This window comes from Chiloscyllium punctatum, chromosome 22, assembly GCF_047496795.1.
Source record: "Chiloscyllium punctatum isolate Juve2018m chromosome 22, sChiPun1.3, whole genome shotgun sequence".
NCBI lineage: Eukaryota > Metazoa > Chordata > Chondrichthyes > Orectolobiformes > Hemiscylliidae > Chiloscyllium > Chiloscyllium punctatum.
In genome coordinates this window covers 30,539,831-30,553,477 of record NC_092760.1, presented here as the reverse complement: position 1 = coordinate 30,553,477, position 13,647 = coordinate 30,539,831, and the positions used below count along the sequence as shown (strand labels likewise).

The 13,647-nt window shown below is 41.4% G+C and overlaps 1 protein-coding gene across 10 annotated transcripts in view; it reads right to left on the bottom strand.

Annotated features, from left to right (window-relative positions):
• dgkza (diacylglycerol kinase, zeta a) overlaps window positions 1-13,647 on the bottom strand; it is a 790,120-nt gene that overhangs the window by 28,451 nt on the left and 748,022 nt on the right. For all 10 annotated transcript variants that reach the window (XM_072591939.1, XM_072591942.1, XM_072591938.1 and 7 more), the window contains 4 exons: window positions 9,710-9,753; window positions 4,694-4,814; window positions 2,851-2,887; window positions 319-418 (listed from right to left, as the gene is read on the bottom strand). In XM_072591939.1, coding sequence (XP_072448040.1) covers window positions 319-418; window positions 2,851-2,887; window positions 4,694-4,814; window positions 9,710-9,753 — 302 coding nt within the window. The remainder of the gene's footprint in view (window positions 1-318; window positions 419-2,850; window positions 2,888-4,693; window positions 4,815-9,709; window positions 9,754-13,647) is intronic.

The following is a 13,647-nucleotide window of genomic DNA, read 5'->3' as shown; positions in this document are numbered from 1 at the left end:
GAGGCCCAGCAATCACTTCTCTAGCTTCCCACAGAGTTCACGGGTACACCTGATCAGGTCCTGGGGATTTATCCACCTTTAACCGTTTCAAGACATCCAGCACTTCCTCCTCTGTAATCTGGACATTTTGCAAGATGTCACCATCTTTTCCCTACAGTCTATATCTTCCATACCCTTTTCCTCCAAAGTGCTTGTTTTTCTATCTCAATAAGTATCTTGTAGCTACTAGCCCACAGAGAAATGGATCACCCAAATTACAGTCACCATTTCACTTGAAGTGTATTAGTGATCATTACTGAAAAAAGCTACAGCGATTACCTGCAAATCAGTCTTCATTAGTGAAGCACCAGCTTCCACAAGAAAGTGACATATGGTTCGATGTCGGAGTGCAGCTGCTTTGTGTAGGACCGTCTCACCACTGCAAACAGAAATCATAAGTCTGACTTTATATTTCGAAATCGGAGGCCCCACAGTGGAATCGCTCTCAACAGTGTACTCGGTCAGGATCCCAGTACTAAACATATGCTGCAACAGCAATATTGGGCTCTCACCTTTCTAGCAAAGGTTCAGACTTGCTATTTTATTTTAGAGATATTAACCCCTCATTCTTCTTTCCCTGTCTCTCAGTTTCCCTGGATCAGAAGCCACAGCCTAACAGGGAGGTCTACAGGTTGGGGGGGGGTTGAGGTTTCTGAGGTAAAGCTGTTCTGTGCCAGTTTTTGGAAGGTGTGTAATCAGTAAACAGGAGGAATCATGCTTCACCTGGTCTCCTATAAAACAGCAGCTGTTGACAAATCAGCTCTATACGAGAAGAAATCAGTGCTTTTCACAGCTATCGTATACTTTATTATTAATATTATATGTCAGACAACCGCCAGTTGGTTAAATGAAAATTATTTGCACCCCACCCCACCTCCCCAAAATCTTCTGAAAGATCAACTTTGGGAGTGACATTGTAACATTAGTGAGGAAACAGCAGTAAGTCTAAATGCTCGGGCCTAGAAAGTTGATCATATCTGAAACTGAACCAGAGGGGGAGGGAAACATGACAAGACAGCACATTGCATGTTTGTTCACATAATCAAATGAAGCTAGTGACAATAGCAACATCATCTCAACATGATGTGTGCAATTCACTGGCTGTGCACCTCTTTGATGTGGAGATTTAGATTTGTTTTAGATTACTTAGTGTGGGAACAGGCCCTTCGGCTCAACAAGTCCACACCGACCCGCCGAAGCGCAACCCACCCAGACCCATTCCCCTATATTTACCCCTTCACCTAACACTGCGGGCAATTTAGCATGGTCAGTTCATCGAACCTGCACATTTTTGGACTGTGGGAGGAAACCGGAGCACCCGGAGGAAACCCATGCAGACACGGGGAGAATGTGCAAACTCCACGCAGTCAGTCGCCTGAGGCGGGAATTGAACCCGGGTCTCTGGCGCTGTGAGGCAGCAGTGCTAACTGCTGTGCCACCCTTTATGTGCTAGGAAATTGGGGTAGAACCTCCTAAAGGGTGATCTATGCTCAGAACAGGCAGAAGCGAATGCTTATGTTGAGAAATGCCTATGGGTGGCACGGTGGCACAGTGGTTAGCACTGCTGCCTCACAGCGCCAGAAACCCAGGTTCATTCCCTGCCTCAGGTGACTGACTGTGTAGTGTTTGCACATTCTCCCCATGTCTGCGTGGGTTTCCTCCGGATGCTCCGGTTTCCTCCCACAGTCCAAAAATGTGCAGGTTAGATGAATTGACCATGCTAAATTGCCCGCAGTGTTAGGTGAAGGGGTAAATATAGGGGAATGGGTCTGGGTGGGTTGCGCTTCGGCGGGTCGGTGTGGACTTGTTGGGCCGAAGAGCCTGTTCCCACACTGTAAGTAATCTAAAAAAGGAAGAGTTGTATTAGGTTCCCAGGAGGAGAATTATTCTGTTCCTTCCACAGGGCTGAAAATGAAGGTGCTACCACTAAAAAGGGGGTGCAGAAGTGCTCAATGCCAGGAGCCTCAGTTACCAAGACACAGCTGCAGTGCAGAAAGATGTTCAATAATTTTAGCAGAGCTGTCAAAGTAAGAACAAAGGCTTCTCTCCACCTGTACCTTACTGCTTTCCTGCTTCTCTACACAGACTGCACCCAATTCATTTCACCACCACCTCAACTTGCCACTCTTGCATTCTGCATTTCCCACCACCATCACTACTGGAATCCTCACCTTCCTACACTTTTAAATTTCGACGTAACATATAACTACTATGATAAGCATTCTCAGAACACCACACAAGAATGCCATTAACATTATAATATTTAAATCTATATTCCCTTCTTGCAGAAGGTCACACACAGCAAGCATACAGTAGAAATCCATGGCTATATGAGGCCAATGCCATGAGGACATCACGGGAAGGCACAGATTTACGATCTTAGTGATTGGCATTCTTTATCTTTCTTTATCTCTTCCTGATTCTATCATACCCTACATACTTTGCAAGAAAAAAATTCTCCCCTTCTATCCTTTTACACTGCATGTTATGAGATTTCATAAAAGGACTTAAGATGAGCATAGGGTCTTTATTAAAATATTAGACTGAGCATTTTTTAACGTGATTTAAATGCTCAAACAAGAACTTGAACATGGTGTTCAGTATAGCCCCAATAATGCAGACCTCAACTGACTATGGCATATGTTATTTGAAAGTGATGATAGACTCCTACCACTTATTGTGGAATGTCCAAATACAACCTCCTTTTGAGTCCTTAAACTCCAACATTTGATTCCAAATATGCAAAGCAATTAACTTCGACAGTAAGGTTAAGAGTTCTTCTGTTTATAGAAAACAATGTGTTAAACTTACTTCTCCTTCTCTGTTAAATCCAGTATCTCCGGAGAGGCTTGAAGAGAGAAAAAGTGAAATATTACTTAATGCACTCATAAAGGTTACTCAATAGAAAGCTCAATCCCAATCTTCCTCTCATCCACTTTTAGTGCCTCATCAGGTAACTGAGTATTCACCTCGCCCATGCCCAATGTACTGTGGGCAAATATCCTTCTTTTAATGGCACCTCTCAGACCAAAAGGGTGGCACACAGTGGCTCAGTGGTTAGCACTCCTGCCTCAGTGCCAGGGACCCGGGTTTGATTCCACACTCGGGTGACTGTCTGTGTCGACTTTGCACATTCTCCCTATGTCCGCAAAGGTTTCCTCCAGGTGCTCCCGTTTCCTCCCACAGTCTGGGTGGATTAGCCATGGGAAATGCAGGGTTACAGGGTGGGGGGGTGGGATGGGGTGCATCTGGATGGGATGCGGTGTGGACTCAATGGGCTGAATGGCCTCCTTCCACACTGTGGGGATTCTATGAAAATGGAGAACACTGTCTGCAAAAATAAAAAGAAAAAATCTAGGAGGCAATTGAAGCACTTTGGCACAAGACATATAGTGAGTGTATTATGATTAGGAGGAAAGGTGATATGGTAACTATGGTTTGTAAAGCTCTTTACCCTGGAGCTTTCCATGTTGCATATCTGATCTGATGTGGAGTAACTAAGAGAGGATGATTGCTCTGATTAGTCAATTACCCTATTATTATTGTAACATGAGACAACTAGGATGATTCAAAGAGATTGATAAACCAACCAGGGTTAACCAACAGTATTATCTAAATGGAGAAAAATTGCAAAAAGCTGCAAACACAAAGGATTTGGAGGTACTTGCGCATGAAACAAGAAAGCTAGCACACTGGTGCAGCAGGTAATCAGGAAGGCTAAAGGAATGTTGGCCCTTATTTCAAGCAGATTAGAGTATAAGAGTAGGGAAACGTTACTGCAACTCTACAAGGTGCTGGCGGAACCACAGCTAGAGCACTGTGAGCAGTTTTGGCCCCCTTATTTAAGGCAAGATATTATTTCATTACAGACTGTTCAGAGAAGGTTCACTAGGGTGAACCCTCGAATGGAGGATTGTTTTAAGAGAAAAGGTTAATCAGGTTGGAACTCTACTCACTGGGGTTTAGGAGAATGTGATTGGAAATTATTGAAACATACAGAGTTCTTAAAGGGCTTGATAGGGTAAATGCTGAGAGAATGTTTCCCTTCATGGCAGAGTGTAGGACCAGAGGGCAGAGTCTCAGAATAAAGGGGTGCCAATTTAAGACCAAGATGTGCATGTACTTCTTCGCTCAGAAGGTTAAGTATCTTTGGGGCTCCTTGCCACAGACAGCTGTGGGTTAGAGTGCTTGATTATATTTAAGGCTGAGACAGATAGATTCTTAATCTGTCGGGGAATCAAGAGTTACAGGGAAAGGGCAGGAAAATGGACATGAGAAATGTCAGATCAGCCATGATCGTTTTAAATGGTGAATCAATCTTGAAGAGCTGAACAGACAACTCATGTTCCTATTTCTTATGATCTTATGAGAGGAGCTGAATTAGAATGACATTTTGGTGGCCCGCATTCACTTGCATCTGATGAGGCACGGTTCCACACATATTATGAAGCTGACTAGTGCCAAATGAACCATTCAAGTTTCAACCAAATAGTTAAAGAAAGAATGAAACATGCTTCATATACGACAATGGGGATTTACCCCAATAACTTTGAAGCAAAATCAACTGACAGTTATGATTATGATATTTACAACTGGCAGCAGTCAGGATAGAAGGGTTTTGCAGCAGATACTTTGCAGTTGGTTAGCCTCTTACCATTATCAAGGATATATTTCACAATCTCTTTGCTTCCCACGGTGACAGCGTGATACAGTAAGGTGCGGCCTTCAGAATCGCGAAACATTAGATCAGCCCCGGATTTATGCAATTCCCGTAACTGTAAAATTAATGGATGTATAGCGTGGATTAGATATTCTGTACAATGCAAAGGAGCTCAGTTCACTGGACCTGCATAAACCTTTTTACATTAACAGCAAATGGGAAGGAGATTAATGGCAGTTTACACAATCCAGCTTCAGATGCTTTATGAGATATACTGCTTTCCATCTATTTGTCCCATATTTGAGTTCTGTCCTGTTCCTCTGCCGTAATGATATGTTTCAAGGTTTCGCTTTATGCTAGGCTAAACTTGGCTCATCCCTTTCTGTTCTACTTGTCACTTCAACACTTCATGTGATATTCTGTAAAAGCACTCCGAAGTTATTGGCAGATCCTCAGACTGATTCATGGACAGTTACTTCTGCTTCCATTTTAGCTGTCCTGCTCAATGCCTTCACCAGACTAGCTGACCCTAAATAACTTGTGAAGACATTTGAGGAATGGGCTTCCACATTCAGTTGCTTCCAGCACATTATGGATCACACAGTCTGACATTTTCCACCCATTAGTTGTAATGGTTGGACCATCAAGGACTGTCCACTTAAGATGCTGTCAGTGAGTGCTTAGGCCTTCCCTCCTAACTGAAAACTATCCCAATCCTTTTCTGTGGCCTGTATTGTTGACTTTATTATAGCCCCAGTCAATAAAAGTGTTGCCAATGTTCCTTCCTCAACTAATAGCCCCAAATGCAAATTAGCTGCTTAATTCACCTCACTGCTGTTCAAGGAATTATCTTCCATGCAAAATTGACACAAAGTCCCTTTCCTTCAAAAGTTTTTTTTCTGTACAGTAGGTTTTTGAATGATACAATCAAGCACCTATGAAAAGGAAGCATAATTTCCTTTAGAAAACAAAGGTGATCCAGTAAGAACTTGAGCAAAACAGAAGACAATTATTAGTAACTAAAAGGACTTTACCTATGAGGATCCCCTTGTATGAGAGCTATGTTTTAAATTGACAATACTTAGAAAATATAAATCTACAAGCTATGAAGCGTATAAAGGTGAGTCAAATAAACTAATTGCATTTATATAGTGCCTTTTGTGACCATAGGATCTCACAAAGTACTTTAGAGTCATGGAGCATTCTTTAAGTCCAATTGATATGGTAAGGTAGGAATGGAATTGACCACTAACAATGTTCAATCTGACTCTTCATAGAAACCCATTTTTCTCTTCATAAATTTACCATCTTCATAAACGATCCCAGAGATTTTACTTTCATGAGCTTTTCAAAAAGTGTTCAGACATTATATGTTACTTGATTTCAGCCCTGATCTTGTCTTTTATCAGTTTACCTGATGAAGGCTTTGTTGGTTAGGTCTGTAGCATTCACAGGTGTAAAAGGGAATTAGGTTTTGTTTGTGGTGAGAAAAGCCACATTTTTATAATGGATGAAGTTAGATGAAGTAGGGTGAAGAGAGATTTGTGTGGATGGTCAAATGTGGCACAAGTCGATGTACTGTTAATTCTATATAAAGTAAAACCCTTGTATCAGTTTGTTCAAAATGGTGGACCTAGAACAAAACAGTAAAAAAGAAAAGGTAAACTGATATAGTTGTCCTTCTTATGAGGATACATTTAAAGGGTCTTGCAAATGTAACAACACTGTATCGAATCTGCTGAAAGAAGGTGACTCTCTGGAACAAGTATTCATTCTTTTCCCTTAGACTTTCTCACAGGAAATAATGACTTCCAATTATATAACATAGTAGTTTACACAAAAAAGGGTCCCCAAATAATATAGATGTGTTATAATATAAATGAGAGACTCGGCCTTGAAATTTGACAGCAGTGCAGGCAGGTCAGAGGAACATTCAAAATGCCTTTGTGCCTTGCCAAAATCAATTGGCAGGTTAATTTATTCTCAGGACTCAAACAGATGTTTTCACATAAAGCCACAAAGAACCATAGAAATCTGGAACTACATCTGAGCATTCTGAATTGCTCTCTAGCATCCCACAGTTCTAACTCTAGTTCTGTAACCTCCTGCAGCCCTACAAATCTCCAAGACATTTTGCTTCCTCTAACTCTGGCTTCTTGAGTATCTCTAACTTCCATGAGTACCAAAGTTGCTTTGATTGATTAGAGCCCTGAGGTCTGGAATTCCATCCTGACCGGTTCCCATGCTTCTCTTTTTCCTTTCAGATGCACCTTAAAATCTCTTGACTAAACCTGACCTTAATGTCTCTTTACACAAGAACAGAAATTGCTGGAAAAGCTTAGCTGGTCTGGCAGCATCTGTGCAGAGTTAAAGTTTTGGGTCCAATGACCATTGCTCAGAACATCTCTTTATATGTCTCAAGGTCACGTTTGTCTGGCCACACACTGGTGAAGGTACAAGGGCTGCATTCATTGTTAAATTCCACCTAACCATCTACGCTGGTGCTTATGTTCCACTCAAGCCTTCCTCTATCTCTTTCATCACAATCTACCACTTTGGTTGAAAGAGAACAGAAATGCTGAATTTTCCTTAAATGGTGAGAGGTCACAGAGTGCATTTGACCAAAGGAACCTTGGTGTCCTTGTTGATGGATCACTAAAAATTAGCAGGCAGGTGCAGGTGCAATGAGGAAGAAAATTAAATGTCGGTCATCATAACGCAGGGATTTGAGTATAAGAGTAAAATTGTTTTGCTAAGTTTTATAGAGCCTTGTTGAGACCAGACCTGGAGAACTGTGTACAACTTTGGCCCCCATTTTCTAAAGGTGGAATGTACTTGCCATAAAGGAAGCACAGTGAAGATTCCTGGAACAGTATGTATGAAAGTTTGAGGAGATTGGACCTCTATTCCCTATCTTTTCGAAGAATCAGGTGACCTTGATGTGACAGGGCAGATGTTGATGTTTCTCAAGGCTTGCAAGTCTAGGAACAGGGGACATAATCTCAAAATAAGTGATAGACCATTGAAGACTTAGATTAGGAAGGAGGGCGGTGAATCCTTAGAATTCTATATCCTTGAGGAATGTGAAAGTTCAATCATTAAGCACATTCAAGATAGAAATCAATACACTCCTGGAGACTAACAACATCATGGGATATAGAGATAGTGAAGGAAAATGGCACTGAGTTTGGTGATCATGTATGATCTAAATGAATAGTGGATCAAGCTCAACAAGCCTGAAAGGCCTACTCCTCGGTAACTATCTACTCCCCGCCAATTCTATTCCCAGTCATCCTTGTCTAATTTCCCTTTCAGTGTATCCACACTGTTTGCTTGAAGCACTCCCTGTGGCAGTCCACATTATTACTATTCTTTGGCTAACTTTTTCTCTTCGGAATTCCCTAATTGAATTCTTGGTCATTATTTTATATTGATGGCCTCCAGCCATGCACTTCCCTAAAAGAAGGAACATTCTCTCTGCATCCAATCTATCAAAACCTTTCATAATTTCGAAGGTCCCCCAGACTGTAGGCAGTGCTGAACGTGATTTAACCAAGTTTCAATACAGATTGAGCACAACTTCCCAATATTGCAACTCTATTCCTCTAAAAATAGAGCCTAGTATCTGGTTTGGGTTTTTTTTTAAAAATAGTTTTGCTAATTTGTGTTGCAACTTTTAATGATTGGCCTATTTGTATCTGAGATCTCTTTGTTCCTCTACTTCACCTGGACTTGTCTCTTCCTCTGCTGCTTGTAGCTACTCCTGCCAATGTACTTCAGTATATAAGGACTACAAGTAGAATTTTGGTAGGTAGCATTCAAGCCTTGGTGTCAAAAGGTTCTTGGTTTAAGTCCCACTCTAAGACGTGAGTACAAAAATCAAAGTTGGCACTCCAACACAATACTGGATGCATGCTTCACTGTTGGAGATGCCACCTTTCAGAAATAAACTGAGGCCCCACCTGCTCCGCTCCAGTGGACGTAAGGAAACATTTCAGGATACTACTTTGTCTTAAAAAAAAAGAGTAGGACAGTTATTCAGTGTCCAGGGTAATATTTATCCCTGAATCAACATAACAAAGAGATTAATAGATCTGGTGTCATAGTATGTCACACTTGTCTCTCTTGCAGCATCCTCACACAGCCATTGTATTTCATCTGCAAACACACTGAGAGCCTTCATCTAACTACACCTAGGTTGATGCCTCTGTCTGTTACTTCCCTACTTTGCCCTCTAGAATAGATCTCTGTAACTTCAGCTCTGATCAAATGGCCAAAATATTGACATTCTGTTTCCAGATGTAATATTTTTAAAGGGTTTTGTTTTTGTTCTTGCAATTTCAAGCATCTCTTCATTTGTTTAAAAGTTCTGTATATGCAATTTAAAGCTAAAAGCTTAGCATCCACATTTCAAATGCCTCTACTTCTATTCACAATTCAAATGTCTTTATTCTCCTTTCAAGAATCTTTACTCATTGTCCAGGTTTCTGAGGCATGACTCGCACTGTCCAACAAGACACTTTCCACCAAAAATAATACCCCACATTTATCCGAATTGAACTCCCATTATTTGCCCAGCTACAGGATAATTAATATCCTCCTGCAATTTGTTTCAGTCTTCTTCAACATGGACTATAATGCTTCCTTGACCCCACAGTCACTTGTGATATCATCAGTACATTTGTGTTTTTGATTCCAAAGTCCCAATCATTAATGTAAATTGTGGACGGCAGTGATCCCAACACTGATCCTTGTGGAACACCATACCCGATCTTCTGTCACTTTGAATAACTACCCTTTACTCCCACTCTCTGCTTTCTGCCTTGAAGCAGTTAGTGATCCACTCTGTCACCTTACCTTTGATGCCACATTTTATGACCAAGCTAATCAGTCTATTATGGAACCCCCAACTGAATACTGTTTTGATCTGTCATACTATTAAGATTATCAAGTGGCAGGGTCAATGCGGTTCTAATATATATCACGGTTTTTGCCACGGATGAGACTTACCTGCCGCAAGTCATTGTTCTTCACTGTATGAAGAAGACTCTCATCTACAGAGAAAGAAAGACATCACTGTAAGAAGGGAGCTACTGAGTACGAAAGGAAGAGAAAATGAAACTAGTGTATCAAGCAATTTATCCTTCAAAACTTAAACGTGGCTACCTGAAATTCTACTGATCCATGTCAGAAAAGTGACAGGAGGTACTTCCAGTGTTTTGTGGGAAAATCAGTAGAACCAATCCAGAATTTTGGGGTCCTCCTTTTTTTTAAAAAACAAAGGTTATTCTGAAGTCCAAATACTTTACGTCACTCTCCAAGAAGGCATATTTTCCATTCTTACAGACCAAGTGAATATTATTGGAATACTATAGCATTTCCAATTATAGTATTCTAAATGATTTGAAAAAATGATGCTGTAACAGTCCTTTCCATACACATGGACCACAAGTAGAATACTCAGTTGGTAGCATTCATTTCTCTGTGTCAAAGGGTTCTTCGCTCAAGTCCCACTCTAAGTCATGAACACAAAGCTCAAAGTTGGCACTCCAGCACCATACTGGATGTGCTTCATTTTGGAGGTGCCATCTTTCGAATGAGACATTATAAAGTGAGGCCCCATCTACCCTGTTCTGGTGAACGTAAAACAAAATTAAGGATACTATTTAAAACAAAGAGCAGGACAGTTAAACATAGGTATTGTTTGCACCTGAATCAACATAAAAACAAGAGACTAGTTGGTCATTATCATGTTGCTATAGTTGCTGTGTGTAAATTAGCTGCTGTTTCCTATATACCTCATTTGCTGTTAACTTTTTTGAGCTATCAAGTGTCATGAAGACAACAAGCCTTACTTTTTTTTCCAAAGCCATGTGATGATACACACAGCTAGTATCATCAGGTTGAAAAGGAGTCCCTGCAATGGGAAAGTCAAACTCAAAGGGCAAAATCAAAGAAAGGAAGACTGGGTACTACATAGAGTACAACAAAATCTGTGTTTCACACTTCTTCGTAACACTGTAAAGTACTGAAATTCCATTGTATGCTGTTGTTAATGTATTGGGTAACACATTATGGCAGTCCCAGTCTATGTTTGGAAAGCCACTGACAAAAGAAATTCCTTCACATCTCAGTCCCATTATTCTGTAATTATGTCCACAAACTAACATGCTCCCACGTCTCAACAACTACCCTGGAAAAAGTGAAGACTGCGGATACCGGAGATCACAGTCCAAGAGTGTGGTGCTGGAAAAGTACAGCTGGTCAGGCAGCATCCAAAGAGGTGAATCGACATTTTGGGCATAAGCCCTTCATCGGGAATGAGGCTTGTGGGCCAATGGGCTGAGAGATAAATGGGAAGGGGGTGGGGCTGGGGGAAGGCAGCTGGGAATACGGTAGGTATCGCATTCCAAGCTACCTTGCCCCCAGCCCCACCCCCCTCCCATTTATCTCTCAGCCCCCTTGGGCCACCCCTCATTCAAGATGAGTATATACTTGAAACGTCAACTCTCCTGCTCCTTGGATGCTGCCTGACCAGCTTAACACCTACCCTTTTGTTTGGTTCAATAAGATCACTCTTTGTTCTTCTAAACTCCTTTAGCCTCCCCAATAAGTCAACTCCATCATCCCAGGAACTGCTTTTGAGAATGTGCATAGGGTATAAGCAGGTAGGGAAAGAGTTAAGTTCTGCATTTTATGAAACAAGAGGTTCAGCTGAGTATAACGCAGAATAGATAAGAACTGGCAGTGAACTGGGGTGCTGGAGTTAAGGGTAATGGGTTAACAATTTGGAAAAGCATTCATTATGCAGAGCCATTAAAAAATATTGGAATCATTCAGTATGTGAGGTCAACTTAACAAGGTGAAGACTATTCATTATGTGAAGTCAGTTAAGATTAAGAACATACATTGTGGAACACCAAAGGGCTTAATCTTTACTGTTGATGCTCACCAATTGTAACTGTCACCCAATCAATATGTACATTGCCTTATCTGGATGCTCCTCCCTGTAAAACGACTATATAGTTCATTAAGAAACTGCTCTTCCAGAGAAGACCGAGAACTCATGTCTCTGTGCACATGGGCGATCGTTCTCTCTCCCTCCAGGGCCCAGAATAAAGATGAAGGAGGTAAAACTATACTGTCTCTCTGAGCATTTTGCTTCAATTGAGGGGGGAAATAGGAAGACAGCTTCAGTGCCAGTACATCCCTTCTTCAACACGGGGACCAAACCTGCACCCAGTATTGCAGTTGCAGCCTCACTATCACCTTGTACAGCTGTAACAAGATTCCACTGTTTTTTAACTCCAACCCCTGAGCAAATTCCATTTGCCTTCTTCATTACTTGCTGCACCTGCAAGCTAACATTTGCTGCTTCACACATAAGAGCACAGAGCTCTCTGTATGCTGGACATGCTTATAGGCAGCAATGCACCTGTGAACATGTGCTATTGCTATATTACAAACAACATTATTGTTGTGTTGGCATGTCCCATTGGCACACTCCTTTGGAGTCGCAATCTGTAGGTTCAATCTTGGATTGTTAGTGACATGCGGATGTGTACTGTGTGCGGCTACATTAACAACAGTTATCCCCTTGAGAAGGTGGTGGTGAGCTGACCTCTTGAACTGCTGCAGTTTACATGCTGTAGATTGACCGACAGTGCCCTGAGGGAGGGAATTTCAAGATTTTGACCCAGTGACAGTAAAGGAATGGTGATATATTTCCAAATCAGGGTATTCATGAGTTGGAGTTCCTTGGTGCAAGGTTGTAGCAATGGGCCTAATGCAGTTGGGCCTTCTGACATCCCTAAATAGCTGGGTTTAGTCATGCAGACAACTCATTCATCCAGTTGTGAGAAAACGTCCAAACAAGAGAGGTGTTCTTATAGATTACAGCTCAGAGCTCGCTAGCATTTTGCTGTTCATCAAGCAGGTATTTTGATACAACACACTACACCTGTGAAGCTCAACCAGCCAAATCTACACAAGTTTAAAAAATCACTTCAAAACAGGCCACAAGCCAAAATAAACAAACATTGTAATAAGCCAGTTTCCTTATCTTGAATTCTTTAAGTTGCTTATTAAAACTTAGCAAAAATTCTTCACTTGGGGAACTTGCAGATTGGATTTTATTTCAGATGCCACTAGGACAGAAAACAGACATTCTACTTAACCACTTGCCTACTGCTAAAGCAAATCATCTAGCCATTACTCAATCACTGCACTTTAAAAAGCCTTGCAATATGCAAACTGGCTTCAGAATTTTGTTTCCTAATAAAACAGCGAATCTAAGGGGCTACAAAAACCGAAGTTGCAGGAAAAGCTCAGCAAGTCTGGCAGTATCAGTGAAGTGAAATCAGAGTTAGTGGTTCAGGTCTGGTGACACTTCCTCAGAACTGATAGTAGTTAGGAAAATGTCAGTTTATATGCAGACGGTGAGGGAAGGGAGTAAGAGTAAATGATAGGTGGGGATAGAGCCCAAAGAGGGATAACAGTTGGACAGATAACGGAGTGGATAATGATCTGGCTACGAAAGTGAATAGCTGTTAATGGAGACTCTTACTGGCTAACAATAGGTAATGTGTAAAGCCAGACTATGAGAAAACAAGGCCTGGTGTGTAGGAAGGGAGCTAAGGAGGGTTCAGGCCCTAAAATTATTGAACTCAATATTGTGCATGGAGGGTTCAGGCCCTAAAATTATTGAACTCAATATTGAGTACAGAAGACTGCAGAATCCCCAGTGCTAAGCTTCGCTAGAACACTGCAGCAAGCCTGAGCCAAAGATGTTGGCCAGGGAACACAGTGATATGTTAAAGTGGCAGGTAACTTGAAGCTAAGGATCTTTTTTTGCAGGCAGAACGTAGATATACAGTAAAGCAGTCACCCAGCCTATACTTCATTCCCCTCATGAAAAGGAGGCTGCTTTGTGAGCAGTGAATGTAGCA